The sequence below is a fragment of the Podarcis tiliguerta genome (assembly GCF_965153285.1).
Source record: "Podarcis tiliguerta genome assembly, chromosome: 9".
NCBI classification, from domain to species: domain Eukaryota; kingdom Metazoa; phylum Chordata; class Lepidosauria; order Squamata; family Lacertidae; genus Podarcis; species Podarcis tiliguerta.
The window spans coordinates 56,495,708-56,513,609 of NC_139542.1; the positions used below are offsets into that span (position 1 = coordinate 56,495,708).

Below are 17,902 nucleotides of genomic sequence, written 5' to 3' on the forward strand. Positions count from 1 at the left end.
AAAATGCACAATCTGGCCTCAGATTCCATATTAGTATGGTGTATCAGGTGGTACTAGGACTATGCAAGTTCCTTTAGGCTGCAAACTCAGAAAACTGATTCACAATGCTGGGTTGAAAGGGATTTCAACAATCCATAGAATTTAAAGCCTATGAAATTATATATGAAAAGGTGCATGATGTTGCAAACTTTAAATTTTATAAAAAAACATTTAATCTTGTATTTAAGTTTGCATTACTTTAATAAAGCCTCCCTTTCATAGCAAAGGGAAGACATATATAACATTTATTACTGAAAGCACTTATCAAAGCTCTGCAAATAGCACAAAAATTGCTTGTATTTACCCAGTTTATGAAATATGCTTGAATAAATTTAACCACTTCTAGTGTAACTAACAGGCTAATTGGAATGAGATTGTTGAAAAGAATGATAAAGGTCAGGAAATTCAGTCCAAAATTATTAGCGCCACCATCTGTTTAAAAAGAAAGAAAGAAAGATAGTAAGAATATGTTTATAGTTTAAGAAATTAACAGCAGTAATGCCAAAAGTTCATTTCTCAGGTGGCATTTTGAAAGTTTAAGGTTTGAAAAAAACAACAACCGATAAACCAAGTTCAACCTGTGGTATCTATAGTCCCAACAAAATCATCCCTGTTATATTCTCTGGGACGAAATCAACTCAGGGGTAAAGGGGAAGAGACAAATTGCCTCAGACACCCACATGGCTGCCCAGCAATGTTCCCTAAGGTTAGTGTGACAAACAAGGTTGCACCCGGAAGTATTCTCTGAGTCTTCCCTCCAACAGCAAATAGCTTGGGGACACACCTTTCACAAGGACCATGGCATGAGTGTAAAGGAATAAAGCTTCTCCTCCATGCCTGCTGCTTTTTAACCCCAAAGAAAACAGATACATGAAATGTAATCAGACATTTCCCGTATCATAATTTGGTCCTGAACAAAACTTTTCTCTTGTTAATTTCTGGCAGTGAGTGCAAGTATATTTTATATACACATTTTGATGTAAAAACCCTTATTCTATATGAACAAAACTGTACCTTAATGATATGACACATTGATCTTATTTTATGAACACAAGGTAATTTAACTATCACTGTACTCACAGTTTAAATTGATATACCAGTCCCGCTCCTCATGTTTTTTATTCCATATAGCTGAACCAATGGAACAAACCAAAGACATTGCAATGAGAATGCAGAACAGAAACAGAATTTGAATATTTGTAATTCTTTCAACATTGGATAGTTTAAGAGGAGGGCTTGTTGAGTTCTGTGGATGGAATAAAAAGAGTTCATAAGTAAGAGAAGACATATGCATGTGATTTCCCCCCACTAGATAGTATTGGAAATCAAAGACAATCATATGTGTTGCCCATCCCATAAGTGTGATTACCAGTTTTTACACCATGAAACAACATTTTGCCTAGGCCCTATACAGTACTTTCTAATGAAGGCATACAAGAACAGAAAAGCATTTTTTTGCTATGACACACATGAAGTACATTTAACCATTAATTTATAACTAGCAAATCAAGAACTCCTTTCACATGTTTTAATTAATGCAGTTACCGTATTTTTCCGTCTATGAGACGCCCCCATGTATAAGATGCCCCCTATTTTTGGGGACTCCAGTTTAAGAAAATGGGGGGAGGAGATCTATCCGTGTATAAGACGCACCCAAATTTTGGACATTATTTTTAAAGGAAAAAAAACCTAGTCTTATACACAGAAAAATACGGTGTATTTGCCAAATAGGATTGGTGACCAACACTATAAAGTCTACAACATTAGCTTGTAGCACAGTTCTACATATACAACTCCTGTGATTTGTGATAGATTGGTCTTTAGTTTACTGAGCTTCAACAGCACTGCACTATAGGTAGTAATTACATTTTAGGTATAACCCTATGTTACAGGACCATGGTCATTGCTACTTGTGTTTAGCTTTCTCATAAATGTACAGTTTGAAATTGGTACAGGTAGTACCCATGAATTAGAATATCCAAACCAAAAATAAATATTATTCATAATTATAAGACAAACCTGCATGAGTTTGGTATCGTGCCCTGTATAGACAACTATACCATGAACCCATTGTGTATTTCTTAGCTGAGCTCCACGCAGAAGAATTTGATCAGGACCCAGTGGAACAGTGCTAAAAATAATAAAATAAACATTGACTTAGGTTGAGTTTTAAGTAAAATACCCACTTGGGGAAATACCAACTAATGTCTATTTTATTTCAATTTCTGACATTATCAACCTGAGACATCACAATATAGTAATGGAAAAATAAGGAGTTAGAAAGAAATTATATGTTCCCTCTCCATAGGAGAACATATAGGAGAACATATAAGCTGGAGAACACTTAGATGAAAAGTGTAAAAAGAAAAAGACAATACACTTCAAGGAATCCACATCTAAGTAACATGCAATTTTATACTGGGTTTACTTCTATTATTGGATCATCTTGATTTGAACAATCTATATTTAATGGGCTGGGGAAGTGTGGGCTGCTAGTTGGATGAAGAGAACATTATGCGGATCACACACACACACACACACACACACACGGCACAAGCAGCTTCATAGCCACACTAAACTCTTAGGAGCACAAAGTTGCAGTCTAACTTCCACTGCAAGCTAAAACCATCTTCCAGTTCTCCAAAAAACCTACACAACGCAAACCTCTCCAAGCAGAGATCTGCTGCACTGCTGGAAGATGCTAAGTAAATAACTCTAATCAATATAAGGCAGCCTGCTAGCCAAGAAAAAGATCACAAGGGAAGGCATTGAGTACTCTACAGGTACTAGCTTGGACCATTTTATCCAACGTTCTCTCTCGCGGCAACTTTCATATCCTAGTTTTTCTAAATGGTTTAGAGGTTTTATTATGATCAAGCAGCATATAAATGCTGTGAAATAGAACAGAGCTGATAAGGTAAAAGAAGATGCTCTTCACAGGTGAGACAAGGAAAAGAAGCTGGAAAAGGAATCTGCCTAACATAGTTTCTCAGAATGTGTCTCAGCCTCTCCTAGAATCACTTTTTTTTATAAAGTTTGAAACAAAGCACTGAGTTCTGCAGAAAACATCCCTCTCTGCCTCAGGTAGGAAGATAGTCTGCAAGGCTGGTGGGTAGCTTAGAGCCAGCTAGAAGTAATGTTTTTAGCCCTGCTTTCCCAGCCCTGAAGGTGGAGCCTAAATGATTTAAGAGTTCTCCTTTGGCTAAAGTTTATAAAGGGGAACCAGAATATTTAATTTACTTCAAAGGGTTTGCAATTCAGCTGCATATGGTAAGCAGCTTGTTCTCCATGAAAGCACAAAGCCTTGTGAAGACTCATACCTCTTCTATGTATTCATAAAGTATATATAACACAACACTTGATGTTTGCTTATTATCCGTAAAAAAAAAAGCACTAATAATAATAATAATAGTAATTTATTATTTATACCCCCCCCCCATCTGGCTGAGTTTCCCCAGCCACTCTGGGCAGCTCCTAATCGAGTGTTAAAAACAATACAGCATTAAATATTAAAAACTTCCCTAAACAGGGCTGCCTTCAGATGTCTTTTAAAAATAGGATAGCTGCTTATTTCCTTGACACCTGATGGGAGGGCGTTCCACAGGGCAGGCACCACTATCAAGAAGGCCCTCTGCCTGGTTCCCTGTAATCTCACTTCTCGCAATGAGGGAACCGCCAGAAGGCCCTCGGCGCTGGATCTCAGTGGCTGGGCTGAATGATGGGGGCGGTATATCATTTATATTCTTATATCATTTATATTCTCATATCATTTATACATTTATACTTATATCATTTATATCCTCTACAGGTTTTTAATGGCATGATGAAAAGATACTTAGATGGTTACATACCCATGCTCATCTAATCTGATATTTCCCACAAAGTCATAAAGATGTCTGTTAGGACTTTCACATTCAATTCTTCCTGAAAGTCTCATCAAGCTGTCAATGTCCTTGATATCCGATGTCAATGGCAAACCCTGAATCAACAAATTTTTATGGAACACTATAACCAAATCAATACAGGAAACATTGAACACAGCAATATTTGCTTTCTTAGTCTGCGGCAATGTCCTATATCAACACAGAACAACTGTAGTGTCCTACTCACTTGTTTTAGCAGCATGACTAGAGAATGCATGAAGAGCTATATTTGCTGTTATAGCTAACCAAGAAAAACAACGGCTTGTCTTTCTTCCTCCAAACCAGGATTACAAATCAGCTTCAAAATACTGTCTGAAAACCAGATATCTTTGATATCTTACAATCTTTGATATAACAAGAACCTATGCTTTGCTGCAAACAAAAAAGGAAGTTACCGTGGATGCACAGAGTTCATTCCTATAGCATTAATCCAGCATTTGACAGAACAGATGGTTTCCAAACTTATTTTTACTGATGAAGTCCTCTTGAAATATTAAAATTTAAGTTGCCAGCTATGAAATTTGTGGCTAAATTGTGCCCGAATAATCTGAACATTGTTACCTTGAATATTTCTTACAGTTTTCAGTAATTTGGCTCAAATGAAACTGTTTTTGGTTTAACAGCGAGTTCTTTAGAGAGCACACAGAGTTAAATTCTATTAATACAACGTATTAATGTATTCAGTAATATGATATGTTACTGAACCAGAGTTGCTCACACTACTATATTTTCCTACTTACATTCTGAAAAAAAGCTGTCACAAGTGCCTATCTAAATATTCACAAATATTAGATATAAGCCTGAGACAATAAGATTCGTTAGGCGAACACCAAAACATTCCTAAATTAAACAGTGACAGTAACTATGGTAGCTTTCTGGCAACCTTTCTTCATGCTTTTTGAAAAACATGTCATCAGCATCAGGTTCCCCAGAAATGCTAACCCTCAATCTGGAGATGTAACAAGTTACTTATTTCTTATTTGTGTGACTGATACTCCTTCTCACACTGATTACTAACAGTGAGTGACACAAATACTGCTGTAAAAGACTTCTGTTTGCAGGTGTGCTGCTCACCTGCAAAAGCACCAGGGCAGCTGGGAAGAGCTCACACCCCAAAGCTTCCAAAGACGCAAACTTTATATTGAAACCCAACTTCTACTTAACACACATTTATGTGTTAACCTTTCATTACTAAAATATTAGCAAGTTAAAACCCAATTTGCAAAGGAGTGGTATGGTTTAAAATATGGGATTGAAAGTAACAATCCCTTTACCACACTGTCAACAGCTGGTGGATAAACTATAAGCGTCTTACAGCTGGGGGTACATGTGCTGTTCCACAATACAATTTTCCCAGTCCCAGTTTTTGCGGCGTAGATAATTGAAGGGTGGTACTGAAATCTGTCTTCCTGTTTTGCTCAAATGGAGACAACAAGAACACTTGATACCCAATCATTTGGCATTATGCAGTCCAGAAGAATTGTTTGCACACCTCTGGTCCTGAATGGCAGTTCGTTCATATATCTTATCTCCCATTCACTATCCATTAGTGACGACAGAAGCAACACTTTATGGCAACATAAACATTTTTAATTGATGGACATCAACTTACCTGTCGTATTTTTAGATTGGTTTCGCCATCTAAATTTGATGTTTCAATGTAGCACATAGCCTGTGGTTCACTTAGAGGGGGGGAAAGATTTATTTTTGTGAGTTGGTCACTTTAAAAGTTATATCCATTCTTTAGTATGTTATTTTCAAAAATAAATTATATTTATAATCAGCCATTCACATTTGTAGAACATGATTATCAAAGTATGAGCTTTGATACTAATCCATATATAGTAAGCCACACAAAGTTGATCAGTGATCATACTGCCTTATACTTTAAGTAGAGAAAATATTCCAGATCTTAAGAGATTCTTAGAAAAATATTAAGCAAAGAATGCTAGCCAAATAAACATATTTGACACCATGCTAATACTACAATCTGCAGAATCACATACCACAAAACAATAAAGCACTCTGCAGAGATAGCCAAACTTTTGCACTTTGAATTTATGCAACATGAAGCACATATGGAAAAAAACTGACAGAAGCAGAACCATTATTCCAGATGCACTGCCTATCCTATGCTTTCAATGTATGCTGAAGACCTTTCAGTTCCCCAAAGCATTTCCTGACTATTGGGTGTATATTGCTGGTAACTGTGGAAATTGTATTTTATTTTGTTTCCAATTTACTATTATATTTACCATTATTGTATAAATTTACTATATAGCACATCACTTTGCAATTCCTAAATGTTAAGCGGTTTAGAAGTCTTTTAAAATCAACCAGTTAATAAAGAAATATTCTTATTAATCTGATTCTGAAAGACAAGCTTCAAACGGCTTGGGGACCAATTACTTGAATGAACCTATACTAGCCTGGCCATATCTTAAGCTGCTCCAATGGGGCTTTTCTCTATGCCTCATCATTAAAGGAAGTGAATTATATGGTGACACCGAAGAGGGTCTTTTGTGGAATATCCTCTTTAGCAGTGTGATTGGTGCCAACCTTTAGTTGAATGACAAAATGTTTCCACACCACATTTCTCAATTTGATATTGAGCTATCTTCTGGCCTTCTTTTCTTTAAGTGTAAATGACTGAATACTGATTAGAATTTAGACTATTTCACTATACTAATTAGTTGATACATATTTACATTCTGTCGTACTTCATGTGTTTTTATAAATACAAAGTAAGGCTGTAATCCTATTCACAGAGTAAGTCCCACGGATGTCAGTGGGGTTACTTCTGAGTTAACATGCATAACATGGGGCTGCATATTTTGTATGGACTTTGAAAATAAACAAGGCAGCAGAAACATTAAAAAGAAAGGACACATGCTCCACTAGAGACATCAGATTGGAATTTGACTAGTGAAATCAAAATAAGATGCAATCACAGCACAAAGACTTTCAAAATCTGAAGTATACCAAGTATCGTGCAATATTTCTACAAAGAAAAATATGACTATTTGCTAACTGCATGCAGTACAAAATGTGCAACATTTATGTTTGTATTGAGGGTCCACTATAAAAGCTCAAGTATAATAATTGCTAATTTTTGAGTGTTATATAAAATTACTGAAAGCAGGTTCTTTAGAATATAAATATGGACATTAGTTAAAACTTTAAAAAGAATGTATTTAATGATGTAAAGATTTAACTAATTTCAATACAGGCAGCTGCACATTGAACCATTTCAAAGAAACAGTTTCTTTTATAATATAGCATTATTAAGTAGGGTGTAATTACATACGTAACAGGAAGGCAAGAAAAGCAAATTCTGGATGTTCAAATATGCTTGCATTTGTGTTTGTTACTGCAATCCTATGCATGTTAACTCAGAAGTATGACCCATTTCTTTAAATGGGGTATATACCACAGTAAACATGGAAAGGATTGCAGTCTTAATAGTCTTTAAGAACTCAAGCTAAAATAGTCCTTTTGCTTAAGCCCAGGTAAACCTCTCTTGCTCTCCTATTTTATACGAATGCTGGATTGTTTCTAGAATTCAATTTCTGTACACAATTAATATGTAAATGGTTGATGGCAGAAACACTGCTTTGGCCTAAGAGGACCCACATACACATTTGTTCTGAAACTGGTTCATTCTAACCTTGAAGACAGACTGATGAGATCAGCTGGGAGGTGTTCCCCATTGGTGACTTTCACTATTTCCCCTACTGCAACCTACATGTCCCAATTTAAAATTTTTAAAATGATTATAACACAACAAGGGCAGGAAATCAAACGGACAAAAGACAAAAAGAGACAAAAAGTTGGAAATTACTATACAAAGTATGTTAATAAATGCTTGATGGCTTTTTTTTTCAAAATCTATTTTAATAGGATCCAGGAAAATATGGTAATGATATAGACATATCAGAATTAAAATACTATTTAATAAATATATATATTTAGGTACAAGCTCTTAAGGGAAAAACAACAACCCTTAGAATAGTTAAAATGTAAGCATCTGGTTATTTAAGATATGCAGTGGCAAAGTCATGATACTGTAGCTCTGAGAATTATATTGAGTTATGGGGAAAGGCTATGGATGCTTCTGGAGTCACTTCTGGGGGATTCCTCCATTACTACTGGAATCCATGGTTCTCCAAGGTTCCCAGAAAAGTATTCCCACATTTTCTCAAGAAATTAAAATAAACACTAAATGTAAAAATAAAAACTCCCGCTTGATCTCTCCTAAGAATTGATTTTATTTTGAAATTAACACCTTCTTTTAGCAACGGAATAGGACATGAGGAGAATAATTATAAGAATAATGTTGCCAAAATTCTGGGCATCGGCTTTTTAAAAATGAGCAGGATTCATGTTCAATTAAAGCAAACACGCTTCCAGTTTAGAATGGTCCCTGAAGTAGTTATTTCCTCTGCAGCTTTTTTCTTTAAAAATAGCCATTAAGAAACAAAACATAAAGCAATCCTTCTATTGCATGAGATGTGGGATGGGTACCAGAAGAACCTCTTCTCTATTTATTGGGCTAGTTGGCAAGGCTAATCAATAAAAGCTATCTCCTAATACAAGCATCAAATGGAACAATGGTCGAACAATGACTGTCCACTTATTAAAGGATAGTAAATCCAAAATTGGTTGTCTGCTAGGCACAGTCCGGCACCAGAATTGATTAAAAAATAATAATTAAAAACAACAATAAACTGAAACCAGATTAAAAAAAAAGACAGCTTCTATATATCTGGACAGGCTTGGTTAAACAAAAGTGTTTTTAGCATATAATACAGTGAAGCTAAGGGACACGGGTGGCGCTGTGGGTTAAACCGCAGAGCCTAGGACTTGCCAATCAGAAGGTCGGCGGTTCAAATCCCCACGACGGGGTGAGCTCCCATTGCTCAGTCCCTGCTCCTGCCAACCTAACAGTTTGAAAGCACGTCAAAGTGCAAGTAGATAAATAGGTACCGCTTCAGCGGGAAGGTTAACGGCGTTTCCGTGCGCTGCTCTGGTTCGCCAGAAGCGGCTTAGTCATGATGGCCACATGATCCGGAAGCTGTACGCCGGCTCCCTCGGCCAGTAAAGCGAGGTGAGCGCCGCAACCCCAGAGTCAGCCACAACTGGATCTAATGGTCAGGGGTCCCTTTATCTTTACCTTTTACAGTGAAGCTGCCTGCCTGATGCCAGTAGTCAGGGAGTTCCAAAGTAAGGGTGGCTGTCTGAGTCTAGACTTTTCTCATCACTTTCCCTCATACTAGAATTACTGGGAGAGGAAAAAATCCAGCAAATGGACATTCTCACTTCTATCCTGCCAGTGAGAACACAGCAGGGCTCTGGATGAGGCCTTTGATTCCTTTGCCCTGCAACTTAGAACTGCAGCCCCAAAACACTGAGACTTGTATTGAAAAAAGAACGGCCATTAAGACAGAAAGCCGAGCAAATATGGTAATATATATACTGGCCTTACAAGCCAATTCATACTGCAAAGTATAAATAATAGATGCCTCATTTTAACAAAAACAACAACAAAAAACCAAGTAAACATTATGACAAATTGTTCACTTAACATCTTAAAAACTCTTCTTTTAAGGTTATTAAAAGTTCATATAATGATATGGTCTAATAGATTTTGAAAAAATTGCATCCTCTAAATATTTGGTCTGGACTTGTAAATAAAGTTTTTCAAGGAAATAAAGATAAACAACCTCCATGATTAAATCTTTCAAATATTAAATGTAATATTTGGCATGCTGATGTTATGAAGAAACTGGATGTTTTTTCATGTGTGAAAACAATCACCTCAGAATACCCCCAATGGCATGCTTTCTGGTCTTCTAAATAACTTTAAGTATTAAAATACTTTTTGTGTAAATAGCATCAGAATGATTGGAAGCCTCTGTCCTATAAAGGCCTTTATCCAGTCATTGTAAGTTAATTTTCTTTAGCTTGTAAATCAATAATTTCAGTAATGCAGTATTTCAGTACTTTGGACCAAACTGGGAACAGAGGTAAAAGGCGCTTCTGTTTATTCTTTATTTCCTTGAAGCATTTATAAAGTCAATGCAAGGGTAGAGAAACCAGCCTCTACACCAGAAGCGTTGATGGGTATTCTCTACCTTGATGAGAGTAGTACAGTATCAGCAGGTATATATTCTGTGCCTTTAATTAAAACTATATCTCCAACATCTACCTGAAAGAAAACTAGGATTTGGTTAATAATCTGAGACTAGCAAACAGCTCTTAATCTTTTTACTATATTTAAATATGTGTTGCCTAATAAAACTGGTAAACTACTTAAACTGGAACTTGCAAAGGTGTTCCAAAAATACCAGAGTTCCACTGCAATAAATTGGAAGTGAAATCTCATCTGTCTATATTCTTTCTATACTTAACAGATTGGTTTTCCTCTGCATGGCACAGGAGTAAAATAAAGACCAGGGAGGAGCAACATGATTACACCTTTGGTCTGTTTAGACTAGTATTGTCTACTTCAACTAGCATTTGTTCTACAAAGCCTCAAACAGATATTATTTCCCAGCAGTAATACCTGGGATCATTTTAATGACAGGATTGAATCTGAGACCTTCTGCATGCACACCATGTGATCTACTATCACTGAGCTATGGGCTCTTCCAAGCAAAATTACTGTATTGGAGTCCCAGGAGGATAATTATGATAATGGTTAGAAAGATCTTTCCTGGCTTCAGTCAAAGCATATGACGGAGAAAGCCCAGCTGAAACTTCTGAAGGAGAGATCAATCACTCTTGTGATTATGTAAACTTGATTAAATCATATTTGGTGAAATTTAAAAATACATAACCCTTTTTTATTTTATTCCAGCAGTCCATTTCTTAGTCTTCCCTAACTATATACTGCAGTCAGGTTACATGATTCATTTAATGGACAACAGAATTGGCTTGTACCAGAATAGTTAAGCAAGTGAGGCAATAAATTCATTATTGTGGTGCTTCATTAGCACAAAGTTGCATTGACACTAAGGGGAGGAGGCCACTTTGACTAACTTTGGAATGAGACAAGGAACCGTTGGAAAACCATTACCTCCCCCAAAGTCCTTTGGTGGCAGAGCAACATTGCAGAAGGGTTTCTTTGAATGCTCACAGTGTTGATTACTACTGCTGTTCCAACACAGGGACTGGGTCCAACTCACAGCACTATGAAAGGCACAAGTTATCTTTTTAAAGAGGCATTTGTGCCAGATTCAGTATTAAACTGCCTCTATGTGGAAATGCATGAAAATCTATCTATTTCATATATTAAGCCATACAGAAATGGTCTTAAATAAAGAAATAAAATTCACATTTAAAAGTAGCTTTTCTTTTTCTAATTTACTTTATTTCTATTGTTGGCATCTTTCTTTGTGCAGAAGTTGCACAAGAAGACCGAGATGAAATACTAAGACGTTCTTCCATTTGCACAAAAGCTTGTGTAAGCTCCTGCATTAAGACCGGAACTTCAACCTCCCTAGTACTATGCCTAATCTGGTGCCAGAAATCTGTAGAACAGCACCATCAGGTATTTTCCATCTCTTCTATTTTTGGATCAAATCCAGTATTTACACTTTTATGCTGAACACTAAAGAGATCACCTACCTTTTCCCAGTGCACAATTTCCCAAGCTCCATTTCTCAGTACTAAAAAATTAAAAACCAGTGAAAAGACAAATGTTGATATGAAATAAAACCAAACTATAGGCATGGTTTAACAAAACGATTTATAAATAACTACAAAAATGCATCATAACCATGTCACACTATCAATAAAAGCAGTCCTACACTTAACATGTGTCAACATAGAGACCATGCTTATTGACTAGGAAACGTTTGTGGTTCACCTATTTTTATTTTATTTTCGCACAAAATTCTCTCTTTCAAGAATGGAGCAAAGAACTTACAGAGCAGTCCTAAATCAAAGGTTGGCTGGAGGGGGTTAGGGTTTTACGGAATTGTCCTGCTGTCAGCAGAGAAAATGCTCCCTGGTGGGTGGGTGATCACGTTTGCTGCAGAGGCCTATATTATGCCCAAGAAAAGCCCTGCAGGCATAGATCTATCATCAGTGGTGTTCCTGCTGGCAATAGCCTGGGTTAGGTCTCAAAGTGGACTTTCTAGGAATGGAATGGGGACCCTTCATTAGACAATGAGGCCCATCTACACCAGCCTGAAGGTGGTGTAACCAATTGTCCAGTGGATTCAGGGGTGGGGTGGGGACACTTCCTGACCTGGCTGGTAGATTTCCCATCATTTCACTCCCTCTCCTTCCCACTTAGGACTGCACTCTTCTCAACAACACAGATGCTTTTATCCACAACCACATTTTAGAGATGACAAATGAGGCTTAAAGTAGCCAACTTTCTAGGTAGAGCACATATTATTCAAGTATCTATATCTGCTTTTCAAAAGTAGTCACAGTAACAATGGAAGCCAAATTAATTCATATGACTTCAATTTTCTTCACTGTACATTTTTAAAAATTGCTGTGGCATGTCTTTACCTTGAATTTTCTTCTTGTTCACAGCATTATCAGCTTTATGCCTTTTCTGAAACAAAATTGGACAATGTTAGAAGCTACTGTACTGAAATATCAGAATGCTGCACTATTTTGGGGGTGGGGATGGGTAGAAACTAAAAGTGAAAGCCGTTCATTTAGAAATCTGTGTCTGGGAGTGGGGGATTGGGGTTCTTGTCGCACAATGGTTCATTTGCAGCAGCACTGCCACTAGATTCTTGCCCTATGGCAGGATGGGGAGCAGAAATATAAGCTCTGCAATCACTCTCCACTGCCTAGATGAAGGGCCAAATGCATCCTTTAAGGACAGTAGAGAGTGATTGCAAAGCTCATATTTCTGCTGCTCATCCTGTCCTCACTCTGAAAGAGGTTACCCACCACTGGCTTCCCTTGATTCCCAACTAACAATCCAATGCAACAATGAAAACCTTCATGTGTAACTGCACATCAACCTACATCTTGTCATCGCCTCCTAGTTGACTGCATAGGAACAAATACACCTGCCCATATCCATCATATTCACACAAACAAGGCAGTCAATGGATCCATAATTCTAACAACCTTTTTGTTTTTTCAATAGCAGCTTTTGACCCTAGGATGGGGAAACACACACACAGACAAGTCCCACTTACTTCCAAGTAAATATGTACTGTAGCTTGTCACGCTTAAGATCAATTTAATCTAATTGCTCTTAGCACATACAATATTATATCTAGGATTGCAGCTTTAAGAATTGATAGCATTTATTAACACCCCCGTTTCTAGAAATTTTATCAATATGAATATAAAAACAAAGCAGCATCCCAGGCATAAAAGAGTTACAGGTCTTTTCAAATGAAAAAAAATTAAATATATCAGAAAACAAAGGATATTAGAAGGGTATGAGAAATGTATTTTGAAACAGCTACTACAAGATGGCGCCATCATTTTTAAAAACTTGTAGGTTGGATCCAAATATAACCTCCTGCAAAAAGGGTACCTCTGGATTCAACCCAACATAATTTAAAGAATATACATTATTTGAAGATAAATACAAGGATTTAATGTTATTTGGAAAAAATACTTACAATATCTTCTATTATTTCTTTTACAGCTGCTACAATTAAAATAAATAAGAGTGGAACCAATGTTGTATAACGTCCAGTTGGAGAAACATCTGGAATTTGCTAAAGAAAAAGAGAGGACGGAAATGTAGACCTCATCGCGAAAAATACTATTTAGTTATTATAAGCAGAAATAAATAACAATACAAAATCTACAGTTTAATACAAAAACCCACTCTTAAATGTAAAATGACAATTCTCAAATACATGTTGAAAGTTTGAATGAAGCAACAGGCATTTCACTTTTAAATGGGAAACCCTGGGATACTGTTGCTATTGCTCCTAACTGCTCAATACTCAGCTTTTTCCACTTGCTACTATATTGGCCCAAATATAAGCAACACCCGAATATAAGCCGCACCTTTAAAATTGGAGGGGAAAAAAATAAAAACATTTTAAATACCCGAATATAAGCCCATCCATTCCTCGCTGTTCCTGGCTGCATATTGGGGGGGGGGGGGTTTGCGCTGCGTTGCCATTAGCCTTTCCCCTTCCTCATTCTCTCTCTTCCTGGCCTTGGGGGAGAGGATGGGAGACTATTCACGGGGTGGGTGCTGCTTTGCCAGGCTCCTAGTGCTGTTTGTCCCATGCTCCTGGCTGCACATCTTTAATATACCCAGAATATAAGCCACATCTTTAACTTTTCACAGTCAGAATTTGGGGGGAAAGTGAGGCTTATATTCAGGCCAATACGGTACCTCCTATCACCTAAGCTTCTTTTTCATACAAATCTTGCTAGATTCCTGAACCTTGGGATATAACCAACTTTGCCCCTGTAATGCTTAGCACCTCCCATATTGTTCTTGGGTATTTCTTGTCTCCTGCTTCTTCGTACAAGACATACCTTGAAAAACTGACTCAAGCATCACCCAGAAGCATGGAATAGAATTGATGTCAAGTACTATCCAATTAGGGGACGCAGGTGGCGCTGTGCGTTAAACCACAGAGCCTAGGACTTGCCGATCAGAAGGTCGGCTGTTCAAATCCCCGCGACGGGGTGAGCTCCTGTTGTTCGGTTCCTGCTCCTGCCAACCTAGCAGTTCGAAAGCACGTCCAAGTGCAAGTAGATAAATAGGTACTGCTCTGGCGGGAAGGTAAACGGCGTTTCTATGCGCTGCTCTGGTTCGCCAGAAGCAGCTAAGTCATGCTGGCCACATGACCCGGAAGCTGTACGCCGGCTCCCTCGGCCAATAAAGCGATATAAGCGCCACAACCCCAGAGTTGGCCACGACTGGACCTAATGGTCAGGGGTCCCTTTACCTTTACCTTTACTATCCAATTGCCCATCACTGTCATACATTACATTCCTGCCACACTACTGCTTCCAAATACTCCTGTCACCCTACTCTTCTGCTCTCCCAACAACCCATATCTGAGCAACAGTTTGCCAGCCTACTTTCCCAGACACAGCGGCGGAGGAAGGGGGGTGCGGTGGTGACGGTCCGCCCCAGGTGTCACCACTGAAGGGGGGGACAAAATGCTGGGCGGCACTCACAGCGTGGCCTGCAGAGTGCCCGAGCCAGGTGTCTCTCCAGGGAGTGACACGGTGGCTTGGGCACCCGCAGGCTCTGCACTACCCCAAACAGTCCACCCGCCTCCTCCCCATCAGCTGTAGGGCGGCTGAGTGGGAGGAGGCAGGCAAACTCCTTGGGGGCCCCCCGCAGAGTATCCTGTGCCAGCTTGCTCCGCCCTGTGGGGTGGCTGGCCCCACCCCCGGTGCAGGGCACATGCGCTGCCCCAGGTGCCTGATCGGCTTGCTCCCAGCAGCCCAGACACAGTCTTATTCCCCTCTGTCCCCAGGTACCCTATTATTTTTACTGCAACTCCTTGCAGAAGAAGCAACTGCAATGAGAAGCAGTTTCTAGAAAGAAATGTCAACCCCTTATGGAATTCTAGGTACTATGGCAAAGTCCCTAAACAGTGTGATGAGTAGACACACAAATTTCCTTTTCTCCTAGTAATTCTTAATTTTGGGTCAAGTGTGAAAAATACAACTGTTAAAGTGAGTGTACAGTAAGCTTCTATTACAACAACGTGACTGCATCAGTAAGAACATAAAACCATGGTTTAGTGTTATGTAGATAAGCTGCAGTGAGCCAAAGCAAAGAGCTGGGCTTGTATGCTCCCGGCTCCCCTTTCCTCTTCCCATGTGGCAGAAGAAGGACTTTGGCAAAGATCAGTTTCACTTTCAGAGAGTGTCAGCTTGTTCTGTCATATGCACCAGGTTTTTAAACATAACAGTTTGTTGTGAGCCAGGATTCCTTGTTCACATGACACAACAAGCCACCATTCTTTGGAAGTGACAGTAAATTTGTGGGAGAAGAGAGGAGTGGGAGCATATGAGCCCAATATGCTCAAGTTTTCTGCAGCTCACCTATATAGTTGGCTCATTATTACATGTGAACACAGACATTATGCATTTGTAAAAGCATCACTGTTTATAAACACGACAATTCTCCAGTGTTAAAACAATGCATTTCAAAGACATTTCCCATGAAGTAGTACCACACCACACAAATCGAATGGATGATGACCTGGCATTTCAGGGACATTCAAAGCAATTTTATTTTTGACATAGAACAATTGAATATTATTAAATATATATTTACCTCGTCTAGCTTACCTGAAGCAATGCAATGAAAAGAAAAAAGGCATTAGCAGCTCTTCTGAACTGGGAATAGAGGAACCTCGGCAGGAATGTGATTAAGTTGTATTTTGCAGTGCTAAGAAACAGAGATTAAAACTGTATGTAGTTAAGAGATAGAGATAAAAATCACACAGCACCCTGTATTCAGAATGCACTAATCCATAAGATACCTTTCAGTACTGTGGAGACAGTATTATGGAACAGTCACTGCTCACAATGTATAAATATTTATTTTTCCTTTTGTGGTCTGCTTAAAACTATTTTGCAGTTTCTCACAGTGGTTCAAATTGTATCCAAGAAAACTCAAAATGAGCCCCAGAACACAGCCATTTTCAGTGCCATATACATGCATAAGTTTTGCTGTGAATGTCATGGAAACTTTTTAAACAAACTACATGGTGTATACTTCTAAAAAAATTAAATTAAAAATGCTCCACTAAGTCATAGACCAAATACAAAACACAAAATATTTGCATACTAGAAGTTGTGCCCCTGCTCACTCTACTCACCAACCACACCATCTTTCCTCCGCTTTAACCTCCTAGAGTTTGCCCTTCTCACCCCATATAACTACCAAGTTCACTTTTCAACTTCCCAACCCCATTTTTGAAGCCACTTCTCCCTGCTGCTCTGCAGACCTACCGTATTTTTCGCCCCATAGGACGCACTGGCCCATAGGACGCACCTAGTGTTTGTTTTTTTTTTTGGGGGGGGGGGAGGAAATAAAGAAAAAAATTATCCCCCCCCCAGATGCGGGGCTGGGGCGGGGGAAGCCCGAGCTTCCCCCGACCCCAGCCCCCAGAACAGGCTGCTATCCGTTAGCCGTGGGAGAGCCGCGCGAAGCCCGAAGCTTGGGGCGTGTTGAGCTCAGCGCACCCCAAGCTTCTGGGTGCAGGCAAGCTCTCCGCTAGCCGTGGGAGAGCTGCGTGTCCCACAGCTAGCGGATAGCTTCCTGAAGCCTGGAGAGCGAGAGGGGTCGGTGCGCACTGACCCCCCTCACTCTCCAGGCTTCAGCGCAAGGCTGCATTCACCCCATAAGACGCACACACATTTCCCCTTCATTTTTGGAGGGGAAAAAGTGCGTCCTATAGGGCAAAAAATACGGTACTTTGCAACATGTTCCCACCTCCTTATTGCCCTCCTGTTGTTCAACCCCCTTTTGCACACAGACCACTCCCATGGTAAACTCCTGCATCCTTCTGCACATAGCAACGACTTAGCACTCTTTTCACCTTCTGCCCAATTATGAAGCCACAATCCCCTCCTGTTTGTCAGACCCTTTCATGCCTCTGCTTTCGTCTTCAACCAGTTCCCATGCCTCCTACTCCCTGCTTTTTTGCAACCACTTTTGCACATTCATTCCCTTCTCCCCCACTCCACTTTCCTCCTCTCTTTTCTCAACTCTCCCTTACACGCACACACCACCTCCATTTCCATGGCTCCTCCTCTCTCCTATTCTGCAGCCACCTTTGCAAGTTTTAGCAAGGATATGTACCCAGGGGAGGTCTGTCCCATTTCACTGCCTGGGGCAAAGTGGGAAGGTGCCCCCGCTGCAAAGCCTTGGTTACTGGGGTTGTGTGGCTATGGAGGCTTTCGATGAGATTTTGCAAAACTCCTGCAAAACCTTGAGGAACTCTCGCACCGCCTTG

The 17,902-nt window shown here is 39.2% G+C and overlaps 1 protein-coding gene and 1 long non-coding RNA gene across 9 annotated transcripts in view; both read right to left on the minus strand.

Moving 5' to 3' along the window:
• Positions 1-17,902, minus strand: part of ATP8A1 (ATPase phospholipid transporting 8A1) — a 74,105-nt gene that overhangs the window by 39,991 nt on the left and 16,212 nt on the right. For 2 of the 8 annotated variants that reach the window (XM_083458052.1, XM_083458050.1), the window contains exons 3-12: positions 16,230-16,329; positions 13,571-13,669; positions 12,489-12,534; positions 11,592-11,632; positions 7,630-7,703; positions 5,575-5,644; positions 3,891-4,018; positions 2,059-2,170; positions 1,120-1,285; positions 344-471 (exon numbers count right to left, since the gene is read on the minus strand). In XM_083458052.1, the coding sequence (XP_083314178.1) occupies positions 344-471; positions 1,120-1,285; positions 2,059-2,170; positions 3,891-4,018; positions 5,575-5,644; positions 7,630-7,703; positions 11,592-11,632; positions 12,489-12,534; positions 13,571-13,669; positions 16,230-16,329 (964 nt within the window). Of the gene's footprint in view, positions 1-343; positions 472-1,119; positions 1,286-2,058; positions 2,171-3,890; positions 4,019-5,574; positions 5,645-7,629; positions 7,704-10,096; positions 10,167-11,587; positions 11,633-12,488; positions 12,535-13,570; positions 13,670-16,215; positions 16,330-17,902 lie in introns of those variants that run through there. The other 6 variants (XM_083458053.1, XM_083458051.1, XM_083458054.1 and 3 more) reach the window with 5 other exon arrangements.
• LOC310657416 lies at positions 16,481-17,601 on the minus strand. Its single transcript, XR_014501763.1, has 2 exons — positions 17,370-17,601; positions 16,481-16,881 (listed from the first exon to the last, which is right to left on the minus strand). It is a non-coding gene; the product is annotated as an uncharacterized lncRNA (long non-coding RNA).